At 44.6% G+C, this 18,722-nt stretch overlaps 1 protein-coding gene across 3 annotated transcripts in view; it reads left to right on the top strand.

Moving 5' to 3' along the window:
* The window catches only part of USP28 (ubiquitin specific peptidase 28), a gene marked incomplete at its 3' end in the record, with an annotated part of 74,540 nt that extends 56,163 nt beyond the window's left edge, over positions 1-18,377 (top strand). The window contains exons 14-26 of one of the 3 annotated variants that reach the window (XM_081100155.1): positions 3,879-4,093; positions 5,072-5,142; positions 6,478-6,706; positions 8,348-8,539; positions 9,353-9,492; positions 9,662-9,841; positions 10,863-10,958; positions 11,645-11,823; positions 11,940-12,018; positions 12,786-12,865; positions 13,399-13,522; positions 15,313-15,508; positions 16,831-18,377. In XM_081100155.1, coding sequence (XP_080956281.1) covers positions 3,879-4,093; positions 5,072-5,142; positions 6,478-6,706; positions 8,348-8,539; positions 9,353-9,492; positions 9,662-9,841; positions 10,863-10,958; positions 11,645-11,823; positions 11,940-12,018; positions 12,786-12,865; positions 13,399-13,522; positions 15,313-15,508; positions 16,831-17,006 — 1,957 coding nt within the window. Of the gene's footprint in view, positions 1-3,878; positions 4,094-5,071; positions 5,152-6,477; positions 6,707-8,347; positions 8,540-9,352; positions 9,493-9,661; positions 9,842-10,862; positions 10,959-11,644; positions 11,824-11,939; positions 12,019-12,785; positions 12,866-13,398; positions 13,523-15,312; positions 15,509-16,830 lie in introns of those variants that run through there. The other 2 variants (XM_081100156.1, XM_081100157.1) reach the window with 2 other exon arrangements.
* Positions 18,378-18,722: the final 345 nt, after the last annotated feature.

The raw sequence follows: 18,722 nt of genomic DNA, 5'->3' as shown, positions 1-18,722 counted from the left end.
GCGATCTGAAGGACCCCTGGAAGAGGCTACGGAGCCATCCGAAGGAAACCCTAGAGAAGCTACAGAGCGATCTGAAGGACCCCTGGAAGAGGCTACGGAGCCATCCGAAGGAAACCCTAGAGAAGCTACAGAGCGATCTGAAGGACCCCTGGAAGAGGCTACGGAGCCATCTGAAGGACCCCTGGAAGAAGCTATGGAGCCATCTGAAGGACCCCTGGAAGAAGCTACGGAGCCATCTGAAGGACCTCTTGGAAGAGGCTACGGAGCCATCTGAAGGACCCCCCTGGAAGAGGCTACGGCAGGGATTCTCAAACTTTTTAAACGGGGCCAGTTCACTGTTCCTCAGACCGTTGGAGGGCCGGACTATAGTTTAAAAAAAAAAAAACTATGAACAAATTCCTATGCACACTGCACGTATCTCATTTTGAAGTAAAAAAACAAAACGCGAACAAATACAATATTTGTATTTGCATGTGGCCCGCGGGCCGTAGTTTGAGGACCCCTGGGCTACGGAGCCATCTGAAGGACCCCCTGGAAGAAGCTATGCAGCTATCTGAAGGACCCCCTGGAAGAAGCTATGCAGCTATCTGAAGGACCCCCTGGAAGAGGCTATGGAGCTGATCTGAAGGACCCCCTGGAAGAGGCTATGCAGTGATCTGAAGGACCCCCTGGAAGAAGCTATGCAGCGATCTGAAGGACCCCCTGGGGTTGTTCCTGGGGAGGCCTGGAGAGTCATCCTGTGAGATCCAGTTTTTGCTTTCAGGACTGATGAGTGAGGAAGCCCCCAGGCTCAGCCCAGCTCTGTCACCTGCTGGCTCCTCCCTCGACACCTGTGCTCACAGGATAGAGGGTTGGGGTCTGAAGTGCTTCCGAGTGACAGCTTGTGCAGTGCCCAGGTGCTGCAGGCCCAGGATGCCAGGTGCCTGGCAAAGTGGCTCCTGCTTGTGGCCACCGTCTTGAGTTTGAGAGGCTGCTTGGGCAGGGCGGGGCTCTGCAGGCACATCGAAGTGCGGGTGTGTGCTGGTTGGTGTCAGGCAGCGGCGGAGGGTGGGGGAGGCCTGCAGCATGGGAATCTGTCTCTTGGCTCAGTCCGTTAGTTGGCACCGAGTTTACCTGGGCTTTGTTGAACTCCGACAACACCTCTTGCAGAGATGAGTTTGAATCATCAGCATTTACTGTTCCCAGGTCTGAGTCATAGGACATGGGCTCCTCAGAAGGATCTGGGATCTTGGAGCCATTTTCTTGGAGTAGGCAGCTATCGGAGTCTAGGCTGCAGGACAGTTGGGAGGAACTGGTGTGTCCAGGCTGAGGAAGGAGGCAGTGAGCTGTCCGTTCCATCAGATCTTATGGCCCAAGTGCTGGCCTTCAATGTCCTCTGAGCCTGAGGAAAGGGAAATGGAATCCAGAGACTCCTTCCTCTGTACCAGAGGTGGTGGCAGGGTCGAGCTCTGAGAGTGGGTGAGCGTCCTCTCCCTTAAGGTGGTGGGCTTGTAAGGTAAGGGTGTTAGTCCCTGCAGGAAGCTGAGGAACTCACCCTCCCCGGGGTCTCCAGGCAGCGGGGGAGCTGGTAGCATTCACACTTGCAGGAAGCACTCCATCAGGCCATTGTTGAGGGCTAGCCGAGCCAGGCCCAGCGGCTGCCCACGTCCCTGCTCCAGTTCCGAGATGCTCTGTCCGTGGGTGGCGGCTTTCAGGAGGGGCCAGAAGACAGGCTGAGGCAGAGGCTTCTGGTGGGCACTCACCCACACACTGGATTCAGCTCAGAGTGCTTGGTGTGCAGGCCGTGGATAACCACCCCTCCGGGGTGCTGGGGGTGGTGCTGGCATCTCTTTGCCAGTGAACATGGTGTCCCAGGACATCTGCTGCTGCTGCAGTGCCTTCATGGTGCCCACTAGCTGCTGCTTGATGACTGGGGTAGCAGCCCAGGGTCCAGTCCATTCTCCACCACAGAGCCTTTCCACTCATGCAGCACCTCCCAAGGAGAACCTCATGCACCTGCAAGGGGAGCCGTGGGGGTTGGGGGGCTCTGGTCACGGCAGCCAGAAGCTCCCACCCGACCCTGCGGCCTCCTGGTTACTGACTAAAAAAGGTTAGGTTTTTTTATGTTTAAAAAAATCCCACCCATTTCCCCAACTCCCCCCATATTAATAATTATTCATCCTTGTATGCATAGAAGTGTGTATCCCTCAGGGTGGCACAAGTCAAGAGATGGAGGTGGTTTTTACCTTTTATACTCTACCTGTGTGTTTGGACGTTTTCTAGAATGGTTTCATGTTCTTTATTTAATAATTGTTTTAATTTATTTTTATTTTTATTTTTTAAATATATTTTATTGATTTTTTACAGAGAGGAAAGGAGAAGGATAGAGAATTAGAAACATCAATGAGAGAGAAACATCGATCAGCTGCCTCCTGCACACCCCCCACTTGGGATGTGCCCGCAACCAAGGTACATGCCCTTGACCGGAATCGAACCCAGGACCCTTCAGTCCGCACGCCGACGCTCTATCCACTGTTCCACACCAGTCAGGGCTAATTGTTTTAATTTTTTAAAGCAGTTGGGCAGTTTGGTTAAGCACATACAGTAATACTGCCTACTGTGCATATTAGATTTTATTTATTTTTAATTTTTTAAGATATATTTTTATTGATTTCAGAAAGGAAGGAGAGAGAGAGAGAGAGAGAGAGAGAGAGAGAGAGAGAGAGACATCAATGATAGAGAATAACAGATCCGCTGCTTCCTGCACGCCCCCCACTGGGGATCGAGCCTGCAACCTAGGCATGTGCCCTTGACCAGAATCAAACCCAGACCCTCCAGTCCACAGGCTGACACTCCATCCACTGAGCCAAACCAGCTAGGGCTGTGTGTATTAGATTTTAAAGTTATTCTGTGTGTGTGCTCCCTTCTGAAATTGAGATATCTGCTCTCTTGCTTATATTGGAATATTTGTCCATATATATGTGTCCTAGGGGAAGAGGTTTTCTCCATTATTTTGTGTGTGTGAGAGAGCAGATGGGAAGAGTTGGGAGTGAGGGTTTCTTTAAGTCAGAGTTACAGGAAGTTTATGTTCTTCAGTTTTGATGTAAAGTAGAAACCTAAGTACAATTTAGAAGTTTAGTTTATTTTTCTGCTGGTTTGTGTGTAGTTTGACATTAGTTAATTAGTAGATAAATTAACATTTACTTTACATACTTTATTCTCAGCTAGTTCAGGGCAATAGTGTGAAGAAGTTAACATTTACATTTAGAGCTGAGTGTTAGATTGCTTACCTGGGTATTTAAAGAGTGGTAGAGCTGGGATTGTCTGCCTTTGAGTCCAGCCCCCATTCTTCTCCAGGCTGTTACCTAGTTTGTATTCCTGTGACTTGGATGTTCAGCTGATATTTCATTTTTCTTGCTCTGTATATTGTGTTCCTGAGCTTGTCTATCCATCCCACTTTAGTTGGTTTAATCTTGGGAAGTCTATAGTTGATTCTTCGATTCTTCCTGACACAGTCTTTCCTTCTCCGTGCTCTCTCTCCTCTCTTCTTCATGAGGATGCAGTATAATAAGAGGTGAGAGAGCATGAGCCATAGACTCAGGCAGGTCTGAGCTTAATACCTCTCCCTCGCTTACTAGCTGAGTGAACTTGGGCAAGTTGCTGAATTTCTCCAAACCTTAGGTTTTAATTGCTTGATAGGGATAGTATCTGTATAGTAATAATATCTGTCTCATAAACAAGCTGTGTTAAATGAGACGATATATGTAAAGGAAAGATTCAGCTCTGCACCTGTGCGGAGTGAATACTCACCAACTTGCAGTGGTACTTTTCCACATGGCAGCTTGCTTTCAAGGCCTGTTTTGGAAGTTATCGTATGAGCATGATGTGTCTTCTTTCAGCACAAGTAAAGAAAGCTCTTCTCAGGACGTTGAAAGCACCTTTTCTGGAGACTGTCTACACAAGTCTACGACAGTGACAGCGCCACTGGCATCTTCCCGGTCTCCTGTGTCAATGCCTGCACACCCGGCTCCCCGAGCAGTCACAGAGGAGGAGATCAACTTCGTTAAGACCTGTCTTCAGAGGTGGAGGAGTGAGATTGAACAGGATATACAAGGTTGGCTATTCTAAATTTGTCAAACAACTATTCTTTGCCTTCTCTGTTTGTTTGAGTATTTGGTAGTTTGGCACCTTGGGTACTCTTGCTGCTATTGCCTTATACAGTGAGCCTTGACTTATGAGTGTCCCGACTAATGAGTTTTTCGAGATACGAGCCGTCTCTCAGCTGATTTTTTGCTTTGAGTTGCGAGCTAAAATTCGGGTTATGAGCCAGCTTCAGATACCCCACCGCTAGTTGGCTCAGTGAACGTCACAGTGAACGCCAGTGATTTGACATATGAGTAATTTGAGTTACGAGCTCCGTCACGGAATGAATTAAACTCGTAAGTCAAGGCCCCACTGTATAATTGAATTTTGCCGTATATGCCGTTAAATTTTGGCATGGGGATTGTGACTTCTTCCTTTAGTTCCCTGTAAGATTGGACCACAGACTTGCATTATATAGCTGTGGAAAGACCCCTCCTCAACATTTCTGGGCTTCCTGGGCAGCTCTCCTTTGGTTGGGATTTTTCTATATGGCCTCCTGGTCATGTTGCTCAGACTTTTCTTCCCCTTTCTCCTTTTATCTGGGGAGCAAAAAATAAAAATGAAAATTCAGATTCATTCCAGGTTCTTATTCACAGAAATTTAGTCTCTCTTGCTCTGCCACCTTCTTTCAGGGCTTATCTCTAGGACATTTACACCCAAGTGACCCATTAAAGTCTTTCTCCAAGTAGGCTGTTTCTTCTTCAGGAAATATTGGTGCCAATTAGAAGAGATGATTTTTAAAATCTTAATGTAATTATATTAAACTAAGTCTTCATAATCTGAAGCACTGGCTGCTTTAAGACTGTCTTCCTTGTCTTCCTTTGTGGCCCATCAAGTGGAGTTGAAGTCATCGGGACCCTGGCACAGACAAGCACTGCTCATTGCTTAGTGGAAGCAGCCTCTGTGATGTGGAGTGAAGTCATCTTATCTAAGTCTTCTCTTTTAACAGATTTAAAGAACTGTATTGCAAGCACTACCCAGACTATCGAGCAGATGTACTGTGATCCTCTCCTTCGCCAGGTAGAGTGAATCGATGGGAAAGTAGTCGAGCATGTTCTAGTGGTGCTAATGGCAGATACAAAAAGGAAACTGGATGGCTTTCTTTGCAACTCAGTGAGAACCTCCTGAGATACAGGAATACACTTAGGCAAGAAATTGGTAGTGTTCTGTTATTTTTATTTTAGGTAAAGAAAAAAGTAATATATCTTCTGCCACCAGTAGAACGCAAAATATATTTGTTTTGATTCTGCTACGTGTTACTTTTTGATATATTAGAAAGGCTTGCTATCTGATATTAATAAAAATTGTCACGCCTAGTAATTTAGGTAGTACAGTGGGGAAACCTGAACTAGGGACCAGTTACTTGTCCTTTTCACAGTACTGTGCTCCTTTGTTTACCTGCATGCTTTCAAGGTTGGTTTCTCCTATGACTCTAAAAGGGAGGTAGGCGGGCAGTTCTCATTGTCCACATAATTTTTTGTTTAGAATGACATTCTGGCATGGAGGGGAGAGAGGTTCCAGTCAGGGGCATGGCCTCTTAGTGCTTCGGGGTCAGTGGCCGGAGGAGAAGAGCTGTCTCCAGGGTTGCATGGAGGCATGGTTCTGTTGCATGGCGGGAATGCATCATGTAAATCTTGGTTTTTCCCCATTTTTTCTTTTGTATTATTTCAAAAATTTCTCCACTAGTAAAAAACGTGTCAAGGTACTGATTAAATGTAAGTTTAACTTGAGTCTATGGCCAACTTTACCTTTTCCCTTCAGTAGTTACTTGGCACTCAAGCATTGCTTTATGTTCTGCATATTGTAAAAAGAAACACCTTTCAGGTGTGGAAACTAACAAGTATGTAGTTAAAAGGGTCTCACCCTAGGTGAACAAGAGGAAATATAGGGACCATATGACTGATTCAAATGTCGGTGCCAACTACAATAGACAGAGAACAAGATGGCCGCTAAACTAGCTGTAGGTCCCAAACGTGGTAAGCATTTTCTCAGCATATCGGTCAGGATGATTCTATTTTTAGATAAACTGTGTTTGGAATTGGGGAATAAATAGGTCTGGGCTATCTTTGGTTTTAGATCTATAATCGTAAGAGTTTAGAGTTGAACGAGGTCTCAGAGGAGGTTATCTAGTTCAGTTGTCTGATTTTAAAGATTTGGGAACTGCAGCATAATTGGTAGATACCAAGGCTGTGTTTTGTTAGTTCATCTTGAATCACCAAGATGTCTCAATGTGAACAAATATATATATACCTTTCTTACGTCTGGTAGTTGGGAATAATCTTGGATTTTAGTAACCTAAGCTTTGTCAGATTACTTTACTGAATCTCACTCAGAAATGTGCTTTCTGGTTTGTAGGTGCCTTATCGCTTGCATGCGGTGCTTGTTCATGAAGGACAAGCAAACGCTGGACACTACTGGGCCTATATCTACAATCAGCCCCGGCAGGTCTGGCTCAAGTACAATGACATCTCTGTGACCGAATCTTCCTGGGAAGAACTTGAAAGAGATTCCTACGGAGGCCTGAGAAATGTCAGTGCTTACTGTCTGATGTACATTAACGATAAGCTACCCCACTTCAGTGCAGGTAAAAATATCTTCACAGGAGCCAGAAATGGGGGAAATCTGTACTGCTCAGGGAAGGGGGAACATTCTTTATAGTTTAAAATAATTTTAACCTAGAATTTATCATGAAGTAATAATGCATTTTTAAAAATACAAACGAGAATAAAGAGGAAAAATAAGTTTGCTCTCCGGCTTCTATTCTTGAGCCCAACAGGTATCCATTGTCAGGTTTCTTATGCTGTGTTCAGAAACTGCTCTGTGCAGCGACTACATTTACTTATTGACATCTCCTCCATCCCATTTTCCCCCAAATGGGATATTTTTCATTCTGTTTTGCTTCCTTTTTATTAATTGTGTATCTTAGTGACCTCTATATTTTCATAAATAAAATTGACTCATTATTTTATTTTAATTAATCCTCACCTGAGAATATGTTTTTATTGATTTGATTTGATTTGATTTGAGAGAGAGAGAGAGAGAGAGAAACATCAGTAGATTGCCTCCTGTTACATGCCCACAACCTGGATATGTGCCCTCACTGGGAATCAAACCTGCAACCTTTTTTGGCATACAGGACATTCCAGCCGAGTCACCCGACCAGGGCTCTTTCTTTTTAACCCCATAATCATTCCATTGCATGGAATATATGTATATTATGTATGTATATAATTTATTAAACCAATCTCCCATTGAAAGACTTTTAAGTTTTCTCTAGTTTTTTCCTTTTTTAGTAACATTTTGTATACATTTTTAAATGTTTTTATTGATTTTAGAGAGAGAGGAAGAGAGAGGGGTAGAGAGATATCAACATTGATGCTAAGAGCAGTTATGCTTATAATATATATTGGTGCTTTATTCCTTACTGCATGCTTTCAATTTTTATTTCTCTAATAATTTATAACTGCAAAAACTGCGACTCTTCAGTTTGTGGGATGGTGCTCTAACCACTAAGCAACCAGCTAGGGCTATCCTGCCATTTTTCTTTTTTTTAAATATATTTTATTGATTTTTTTACAGAGAGGAAGAGAGAGGGATAGAGAGTTAGAAACATCGATCAGCTGCCTCTTTCACACCTCCTACTGGGGATGTGCCCGCAACCAAGGTACGTGCCCTTGGCTGGAATCGAACCTGGGACCTTTCAGTCCACAGGCTGACGCTCTATCCACTGAGCCAAACCGGTTAGGGCGCCATTTTTCATTATAGCTTTTAATGACCCAAGTATTGACCATCTAACTATTGTACCAAATTGCTTTCTGATAGCACTTCATTGCCTGAAACTCGAGACAGCATAAATGCATTGGAATTCATCTCTAACCATCTTTAGATAGATATTCTTATCAATAATAGATGCAGTGGTTATATTGATAAAATTATTTTGTTTGAAATTTTCAGTGGATCTAATGATTTTTCTGAATTTCCAGGAAATATTTGGTCCATTCTTACTATTTTACCAGTGATTGGCCTCTATTCCAAATCCTTACATTCATTTGTTCCTTCATTTAACAGATAATTCAATATGTGCCTACCGACTAATATGCCGGGCTCTGTTATTGATGTGCTCTGACTGTTGGCCGTATATTGTCAATACTTCTGATGGATTATGTGTATATGTATTTTTCATTAGGAAAGACCTTTTGATTTCTCCATCTTTGTTCTTTCTCAGAAGCAGTCGCAAATGAATCAGATCAGATGTTAGGAGAATTGGAAGCCTTATCTGTTGAACTTAAGCATTACGTTCAGGAAGATAACTGGAGATTTGAACAGGAAGTAGAGGAGTGGGAAGAAGAGCAGTCTTGCAAAATTCCTCAAATGGAATCTACCAGCTCCACATCACAGGATTTCTCTACACCACAAGGTATTCGAGAAGGGCAGTGTGCCAGCGATAGTGTTCACACTGCACTCCTTCAGCCAGCCCTGTGCTGATGGAGTGGTGCACAATACATTTCAAATAGAGTTGATATTGCACAACCTGATGGGATAACTTATGGTTCAGAACGTGATTTCTGATGAGTAGGAGTAATAGCAGAAAGACTAGCTACCTGTACTATTACTCTGTTTAGTTTTGCTTATTTCCCAGGTTGTAAGAGGAATTATGGTAGGATTAGTAGGTGGATTTTATGAAAACAATTATCCAAAGGTGACCTTCCACCAGGTCAAATACATGGTAATGAAAGGAAACTAGATTTTGGGTGGGGAACATGCAATAGATTACACAGATGTTGAATTATAATCTTATACACCTAAAATTTTATAATGTTATTAGCCAATGTTATGCCTATAAATTAAAAAAAATTTATAACAGCATTAATTGTAATGCTGTATGCAAATGTAAATGTGTCAAAGCTCAAGAACTTAAAATATATATATATAAATTTATTTTTTAAAAAGTCCATCTTCCTAACAGATGTTGTTTGTAGGAAACCTTGGCGTAAAGGACTCTGACCCAGTCAGGAGGAGCACATTAAATTTTACAGGATCATCAGTGTGGTTTTGCTGAAGGAGCCATTCCTTATAGTCACAGTTTCTAGGGGAAACTTGCATAGATTTTTTTAAAGGTTTGTTAGAAAGGTTGTACATTCAACTTTGTGTCCATCCTGCTTGCCTTCACAGAGCGTTCTAGACATTACATATCATCAGACACTAATTTCTGTGTCCAACTCTTTATCAGAGCCTTCAGGAGCCTCTGCCCACGGGGTTCGCTGCCTGTCGTCCGAGCACGCTGTGATTGTCAAGGAGCAGACCGCCCAGGCCATTGCAAACACCGCGCATGCCTACGAGAAGAGTGGCGTCGAGGCAGCCTTGAGTGAGGTGAGGATGACCGAGGGAGCCCGATTCAAGAGGGCGGCTTTCCGCAGTAATTTCCACAGTTCCCTCACATTCTGTGATTGTGATTCTGTTTCTGCTGCATTTAACCAGTCCCTCTTAATTTCTCCATTTTTTTCTACTCATTCTCTCCATTCTGCTGCTGTGGCTTAAGGAAGCTGAACCCAAGAATCCCCTGCCCCCGGAAACAGACTTTGCAGAGCAGTCAGAGCAGCCCCCAGAGGCTCGCGATGCGGACTCTGCCGCCCCGCCTCACTCTGAGGTGTCTGAAGTCGAGATTCCCAGTGTGGGGAGGATTCTGGTTAGAGCTGATGCAGACGGATATGATGAGGAGGTACAGAGCCCAGGGCAGGTTGAGCTGCTTGTTGTCAGTCTTACCCCCTCTCATGTCACTGCATGTGCTTGAAGGCGTTCGGCGATGAGTAACATTTTCTTATTGAAACAGATGACACGAGGCCTATCTGGTTTGACCTTAGTTACTGTTTTCACAACGATAGCCTTGTTCCCACTGTGCACTGCTCCCAGTATATGTCTACCCAGGTGTATGCTTATGGGGCCACTGCAGAGTTCAGAAGGCTCAGAAAGATGGAATTTAGTCCCTTGTTTGGCATTAGGAAAAAAACTGCTTTTTAAGTGTCTGTCTTTGGTAGTATTAATTGTTTTTCCTCCACATGTAAAATTTCCAGAGGTATAGTGAGCCAAACAGAGGTACATTGGAGTTGTTTTAAATTCTAAAGCTTTAGGAAGAAGCTGTAGAATCCCGCGTGGTTGAGGTGCTCCTCACAGTTGTCACTGCGCATAAACTATCATGAATCCTGCCCCTTAGATTTTTTTTTCCTATGAGATATAGTTTTAAATTATTGAAAGGTTTTCATTTTATAAAGTCACATTTGTGTATCCCCTAGTTTCCAGACTATTTTAAATGCCCTGTTCATCCTAGTAAAAGTCTAACATATTTGTGTGTTTAGGACATACACCCAAACTACAGAACTAAATTGAATTCTCACCTCCTCACCGAGACACTTGCTCACCGAGAGCTCTAACTCAGCTGATCCTTGAGCAGTGCCATAACAGAGAGTTGTAGACATGCATGTGAAGTCATCTGTGCATTGCAGAGGGTGCACAGGAATAGCTTGTCTTGGGCTGTACGTGTGCATAGGAGTAAGTGTGTGGACCGTGACGTTGTGTAGAGGGCAGTGCTGTCCATGTGCACAGGAATGGGTGTAGAACCTGACCAGCAGTAGATGCTGACCAAGGCCATGCTTTCTTCAGCAGGCTGCTCCCCTGTCTTTTCATGCTCTTCTTTTGAACCTTTCCTCTCTCCTTTTTGTCTGTTTTGTGCCCTCTTGTGGTAGGTGATGCTGAGCCCTGCCATGCAAGGGGTCATCCTGGCCATAGCTAAAGCCCGTCAGACCTTTGACCGAGATGGGTCTGAAGCAGGGCTTATTAAGGTATCTCCGTTTTTTAATTTCTCCTCCTTATACCACAGGTATTATAATAATGGGGCAGTAATTCTATTAGTTGGTAAACAATAGGATTAAAGATGTCTTTCATTGAAGTAAAGCATAAAACTCTCTTTCCTGCCTAACTAATGAATAAGCTGCCCACCAGACCGATCGCTCCTCCTCTCCTGGCACTGACGCCGCCGTGGTGAGCAGTGCCATCTGTCACCCAGCCGGGAGGGCTTGCTGTTGTTCTTAGGGACTGTCTAGCAGTAAAGCTAATGAGACATTGCCTTTGTACTTAGGGGCTGTCATATGAGAAAGTGGGCCATGCTTTTTAAGGTACTTGAATAAAATTTAAGGTACGTGAATAAATTGCATTTATGTGGAATTTAAGATTTGGGTCCCTGGGACTCGAGGATATACCTGAGATAATTAAAACTAAACGTTTTTTTCTGAGAACTTTATGAAAAACTGTCTCTTATGAATATGGTATGTCTTTGATGCCAGGACGCTAGAAGAGTTTCATCCCTTATGAAATGCACACGCCTTACAGACTCCAAGTTCCTCTGTAATTCCTCAGCGAGGGTTTCTTAGGCGTCTTCTCAGAGTTAGGGAACCGCTGTCACCTTAGGCATCAGTGCCTGTGCAAGAGCCCACGGCGCACCCTTTCTGACTCCCAGCTGTCTTCTTAGGCATTCCACGAAGAGTACTCCAGGCTCTACCAGCTGGCCAAGGAGGCGCCCTCCTCTCACAGCGACCCTCGGCTGCAGCACGTGCTCGTCTACTTCTTCCAGAATGAAGCACCCAAAAGGGTGGTGGAGCGGACCCTTCTGGAACAGTTTGCAGATAAAAATCTGAGCTATGATGAAAGGTGAGAAGGGGCTACTCAGGGGAACCCCCTCCTTCTGGGCCTGGCGTGGCTGCCTTCCCTGATGAGAAGCTGTGCCCTGGCTGCTGTCACTGCTTCCTGAACCTTGTTCCACACAGGTCCATCAGCATCATGAAGGTGGCGCAAGCTAAGCTGAAGGAGATCGGTCCAGACGACATGAATATGGAGGAGTACAAGGTCAGGTCTTTTCTTCCAACTGCAAAGCCTCCAGCATTCATTCCTGAGGCAAAACTTACAATTCTGTGACTTGTCCTCCCCCCTGAAAAAAACCACCTGAATAAGAACGGATGAATGATCTTTTCTTACCCTCAGCAGAGCAGGCTTCTTTATTCCATCTTCATCAGATGAGTCAGCATTTCCTTTTCTTAAATACACGCTTTAGCCCTGTTCTAGGCATATAATTCTTGAACTCACAGTTTGGGTTTGTTTTAAATAATAGTTTCCTATATTGGAAATAATATTTTTATATTGGATATTCAATTTCTGTGCATTAAAGTGCATATATAACTACAAGTTTTTTTTTTTTTTTAAAAAAGCTTTGTATTGTACGTAAAACAATGTTATGTACCAGCTAAGGTATGCCCACCACACTCACTGAGCTTGAGTGTTGTCCTGTGACGGGGCGGCCTGTCCTTTCATCTTCCTCACATCTGGATGGTTTCCTCAGAACTAGAGAGGAAACCAGAGCTGAGTGACTTTGACATGGGTGCTGCAAATTAAGATGGTAAATTTTAAAGCTCGTATGAAATACCGTGGAAGGAAAAGGGCATTAAAAATTAAGGTCAAAGTAGACTTGTTCTAAATGTTGAATATGTTTCTATGTGACAATCTTTGTGTTTGTTGCTTTTGTGCCTGGCCACATGTGCAGAGTGTAAAACTTACGTGGTGGGCCGTGTGGAAGTCGTTTGTGGTCGTAATCATTAACACGAGTCATCCCTTTTCAGAGGTGGCATGAAGATTATAGTTTGTTTCGAAAGGTGTCTGTGTATCTCCTGACAGGCCTGGAACTCTATCAAAAAGAAAAGTAAGTTGGCCTTCCATGTTGCTAAGACTGTTGGTCGGGACTCTGTGATGTATCGATCCCCACCCAGGAATGCTGAGAGTCACGGGCATACACCACCCTGTCGCGTGCGCAGCCTGCCTCTGTTGTCCCGGTATTGCCTCAGTGTTGCTCCGAATGTCACACTGTGCTCATCCGTCACGTCGTGATAGATTTATTAGTAAAGAGATGTAGTGGCCAGATTTCCTCTGTGATAAACGAAGGTGAACTCAGTGAACCTGCGAGCTGGTGCCGCCCTCCGTGAGCATCTAGTCCACGTCTTTGTCGGGAAGCCTGGGCCCAGGGAGCTTTCAGGATTGGTCTTGGGTTTTGGGCCAGTTTGTGGAGGAGCTGAGACTGGCTGCCGTCTTTGGCCCTCGGGCTTTTCCCAGTCCCCGGTGCCGCCCCTCCTTTCAGACTCCATGATGCAGCCACGGAAGTCCTTGTCTGAGGGGCAGGGAGGTGTAAGCCCTGGGTTTTGGAGGACACTCAGCTGTTGTTATCTGCCATTTCCTCAGGTACCAAGAAGCCCTCTCCTACCTGGTGTATGCCTACCAGAGCAACGCCACTCTGCTGACCAAGGGGCCCCGCCGCGGCGTGAAGGAGTCGGTGATCGCTGTATACCGAAGGAAGTGCCTTCTGGTGTGTTTGTCTGACGCCTCAGATCTCTGTTGCTCGTTGTCTTTACCACCGTCCTGCAAGCCAGGAGGAAGTTAGTCTCCAACGGGTTTCACATCTTCCCAAACTCTCAAGAGGAGCTTAACGTTGGAACAGATTATTTAAAATTGCTTAGTGGATATCATTCTTCTTCAGTCCCTGGTAGATAAGGGGTGAGAATGGATCACCCCTTTCTCTGTGCTCGTCATGTGTACCTGCATGTCATTGCATTGCTTTCCTACCAGCCTGTGAGGCCGTGGGCACAGATTTTCTCTTAGCTGTGTTCTCTGTCTGGAACATAGTAAACATGTAATACATGTGTGTTGAAGGAATGCAGTGTTCCTTGCTGGTAGATAAGAGTTCTAGTGACTTCTAAAGAGACTCCAGGTTGTTAAGTTAGGAGCCATAAGAGCTGGCCTGCCCTCCCGGTGTTGTCGCTGTCACACTCCAGGGAAGGCCTCCTGGCCTGTTCACAGTTGGCAGTCACGAGGAAAGGCAGACCGACACCCCTCCGTCTACCCCAGGTTTAAAGCAGGGCTCGCCCTTCAGAAAACTACACAGGGAGGCTTGCCCACAGGTTGTGTGCTGTGTTTATCTTTCCCGAGCCCCGCCCCCTGCCGGGGGGTCAGGCGGCCTTTCCACCACAGCCCTGTCACTGCCAAGTGGAGGAGGTTAAGTCATGACATGCACTGACCTCAAGAGCTTCTTGCTCTGGTTTATATTTGATTTCTGTACTGGTTATGGGTGTGGCGGAGCATTTGGAAGCTGAAGAAAGGCTTGTAGATTGTGTGTATCTGAATTTTATTAGAGCTACACTTTTATTTTTTAAGTCACCAAACGCAGGTTACATTTGGCCTGTCCTGCTCAGCTGCCACAGGTAGGCAGTAATGTTGAATTGGCTGGTTCCCCGGCTGGCTCTCCACCTTCAGTGTGCGCCGCAATCACCCGGGGAACTTTCACGCGAGGAAGACACACAGGCCCCTCCCAGGCAGCCAGACTGCGGCCTGCGCAGCCTCCTGTCTTCTGCAGGTGGTTCTGATGCTCCGTGGAGACAGAGGCCATTGAATAGACCAGCTGGCTGCACATCACAATCACCTGGGAATCTTTTTTTTAAATCCGGATTTCTGGGCCTCATCCTCCGGAAATTCTGTTTCTTTGTTATGGGGTGGGGCCACAACATTAGTAACAAAGAAACAGAATTTCCGGAGGATGAGGCCTAGAAATCCGGATTTTAAAAAGATTCCCAGGTGATTCTAATGTGCAGCCAAGGTTGAGAACCACTTTTAGTGGAAGCAGGTGTTAGGCACGATCTTGACTTGGAAGTTTAGGCCATTGGGTCAGAGGCTTAGCTGCCTAAGAATCACCTTGGGAGCTTTTATCAAGTCCCAGTGCCCAGCATACCGATGGCAGCAGCTAATGGGTGGAAGAGGAGCAACATAGTTTGTAGAGCAGTGGTTCTCAGCCTTCTGGCCCTTTAAGTACAGTTCCTCATGTTGTGACCCAACCATAAAATTATTTTCGTTGCTACTTCATCACTGTCATGTTGCTACTGTTATGAATTGTCATGTAAATATCTCATATGCAGGATGGTCTTAGGCGACCCCTGTGAAAGGGTCGTTCGGCCGCCAAAGGGGTCACGACCCACAGGTTGAGAACCGCTGTTGTAGAGATTCCCCCAACAATTCCAATGGCAGTAAAGTTTGGCAGCCACTTGTTAGAATCTTCTAAAGTTCTTATTTATCTTTTTAGACTTTTTTTCATGCTTTTATCTGTAGGAGCTGAATGCCAAAGCGGCTTCTCTCTTTGAAACCAATGATGACCACTCGGTAACAGAGGGCATTAATATGATGAATGAGTTGATCATTCCCTGCATTCACCTCATCATCAATAATGACATCTCCAAGGATGACCTGGATGCCATTGAGGTCATGAGAAAACACTGGTGCTCTTACCTGGGGCAAGATATTGCAGGTGTGTTGCTTTTAGCACTCCCCGTAATCTCTAAGGCTCTTGGGATTACAGAAATTACAGTGGGCTCACTCTATAGCACATGTTGCCAAACCTCGTCAAAGGATTATGGGAGCCCCTGGGGTTGGGGAGTGAGAAGTGGACCTGTGCTCCTGGGGTGGGGAAGCAGGGCCTCTGCTCCTCTAACCTCCCTGCCTCCTCTGCGGTGCTGAGGCGTCTCCAGACGACCAGGAAGCCCTGGGTGAAACGCCACTGCTCTCCAGGAGTGTCTGACCTCTGTGACTTTTCAGTTGCCAAAATCTGGACTCCAATTGCATAGTTTAAAAATCAAAATCCATTCATGCTGTGCCCTGGCCAGTTGCTCAGTGGTTAGAGCACCAGCCTGTGGACAGAGGGGTTGAGGGTTCAATTCCTGGTAAAGGGCACGTACCTCTGATGTAGGTTCTATCCCTGGCCCCGGTGCATGCAGGAGGCAACCAGTTGATGTGCTTGTCCAAAGTATTTTAGGGAGTGAGCCTAGTTATTTTTAGGTGAGTTTGATAGACTTAGAAAGTTGGTGTATATTCTAATATGAATCTTCTCTGTTAGTTTCTCACTGATGTAAAGATATTTTATTGACTGCCCTAGCTGGTTTGGCTCAATGAATAGAGCGCCAACCTGCGGACTGAAGGGTCCCAGGTTCGATTCCAGTCAAGGGCTGGATTGTGGGCTTGATCCCCAGTAGGGGGTGTACAGGATTCTCTCATCATAGATGTTTCTATCTCTCTCCCTCTCCCTTCCTCTCTGAAATCAATAAAAATATATTTATATTCTATTGACTTGTAAAAGTGCTCCAAGTTTATAGTATTCATTGAAAATTCTGTTGTAATTAGTAGGTGTGACTTTCCTTTTAATGTCTTCAGTTTCTGTGTGGGCCATGTGTGATATATGGCTGTATTTAGTGCGCTGTGCACACACTGTGTATTTTAATCATTTGAAGACAATCGCACCCTTATATTTATGGTACAGAGTGTTCCATCTGCTTTCTCAAAGTTTAAAAGGGTGATTGGAAGATCTGTCCTGTCAGTAACGAAGTCAGCACAGTGTGGCTCTTCCATATGCCAGGTGGCGGGCAGCTCTGCCTAAAGCTCTGGTGTACTTGACAAGTCGGTCTTTGCTCCAGGTTGGGCCTGAGGGCGTCACCATCTGTTGTTAGTTGGCCAGAGCAATGCTCTGCGGTTGGGCAGTGGGCTGTCTGAAGGGCCTTCCCATAGAGTTTCAGACTTAATTAGTTTTCACTAGAGTTCTACTTAGCTGTATATGTAACCATCATTTTCTCTCCACAGAGAATCTGCAGCTGTGCTTAGGGGAATTTCTACCCAGGCTTCTAGATCCTTCTGCAGAAATCATTGTATTGAAGGAGCCTCCAACTATTCGACCCAATTCTCCCTATGACCTTTGCAGCCGGTTTGCAGCCGTCATGGAGTCGATTCAAGGGGTTTCAGCTGTGACCGTGAAGTAAGCGGTCATGTGTTCAGGGCCTGCCCTGGTCTTGGTTGCCTGCCCGTTGAACAGAAGTCTGTTGCCCAGTGTTTACCTTGGGAGAGGAATTAGGTGAAAAGGAAGATCCAGATCCAGACCCCAACCATGCTGTGTGTGTAACAGGATTGGAAATAAAACTGCCCTTTTCAGGAGCAGACTCACTGCCGCGGCTTTCCTGAAAGAGGCAGGGGCAGCGAGAGAAGTGTTGAATTATGCGGGAGACCCGAGGGGGCCTCTTCTACCCACAGGAATGCGTGTGCTTTTCTAAGCCTCTGCCACTTTTTAAATTGCCCTTCAGCCATCAATATTTTTGACAGTAGAATAGAAGGGTGAGTCATCGGAACCTGAACCAGATGAACAGCTCCTCCTTATTACAATGACATTTGAAAATTCTTAACTGCCAGAGATAAGAAATAGAAACCTCGCCTGGCTCTTGGCAGGATGGCAAGTCAGGTTACTGATAAACCACTGCCCTTTTACGTGTGGGTAGAATACAAGGTCATGTGGCCAGAAGATGCGGAAAAGTCAGAAGAAAGCTGCCTCTCCTTTCTTCTCTCTTTTATTTATATTTTTAATTAAACCAGAAAACCTCCTGAGTGACAGAAAGGAAAGCATTAAGGACTTTAGATGGAATAACATTGTGAAACTTGACTAACGGTAGTGGGTTTGTGTGGTTTTCTTTTTTAAATGGGAAAGTGAATGTATGTAAACTCTCGGGTGTTTCCTACTGTTGATCCTGTTCTTTTTGGTGAGGGAGCCTTTATTTTATTTTTTTAATTTAAGTATAGTTGGTATACAATATTATATTAGTTTCAGGTGTACAGTATAGGGATTCGACATTTATATGCCCACGATGTGATCATCGTACTAAGTCTAGTAACCATCTGTCACCATGCAAACTTACACAATATTACTGGCTGTATTTCCCTTTACCTGTTTCACTCATCCCTCCCAGTACCACCATCCCCAACAAAACAAAACAAAAACAGGCCCATAGAAACAGAAATCAAACTGATGATTAAAGATGGCATTTTTATGATTGTTAACCATTTAATTTTCGAGGGCCTGAAAATTGTCAGAAACATGTCTAAGGCTGCTGCTGACCCAAAAGAACATTTTGATGCCCTCTCCCTTTTTGTTTTGGAAAAATAAAGGATGTGAGTTTGTAAAAAGAAAAAAAAAATCTATGTGTATATTTAGAGAAATATCTCCTCCTATTGACCATTTTTAAAAGGCTCCAGTTTGGATATTGTGTTTTAACGGAATTTTCAAATTAAAGGAATTGTGGGAGGGAAGAACACTTGATACCACTATGCAGATTTTATAAATGTGCAATAAAAGCATTTGTTTTACCTTTGGTGTGCAGTAAGGCCTTTATTTAAATATATGTCTTCTATTTTGGAAATGGATGGACTCGGTAAGCATTTGTCATGGGTCAGTTTTTCTTTTTTAAAAGAAAAAAGTAGATTAAAGGGATAAGAAGCTTCACGGGGATAAAATAAGAGCACGCGACAGGCCTTCTTGAGCAGCACCTAGTGGTGACTGGTAACTTTTCATCTCGTTTACTGGTATTGCACGTACGTGATCCACTTTGTATTTGTCAAACTTAGAAGGAAAAAAACGTTTTTAGCTGATTTTTTAATGTTTTTATTAAATTAATGGTTTGGTCATATTTTATAGATATTCAGAGGTATCT

Source organism: Myotis nattereri, assembly GCF_964212035.1.
Source record: "Myotis nattereri genome assembly, chromosome: 9".
Lineage (NCBI taxonomy): Eukaryota > Metazoa > Chordata > Mammalia > Chiroptera > Vespertilionidae > Myotis > Myotis nattereri.
Note: the sequence above shows the minus strand (reverse complement) of the source record. Positions and strands in the feature narration are given on the sequence as shown.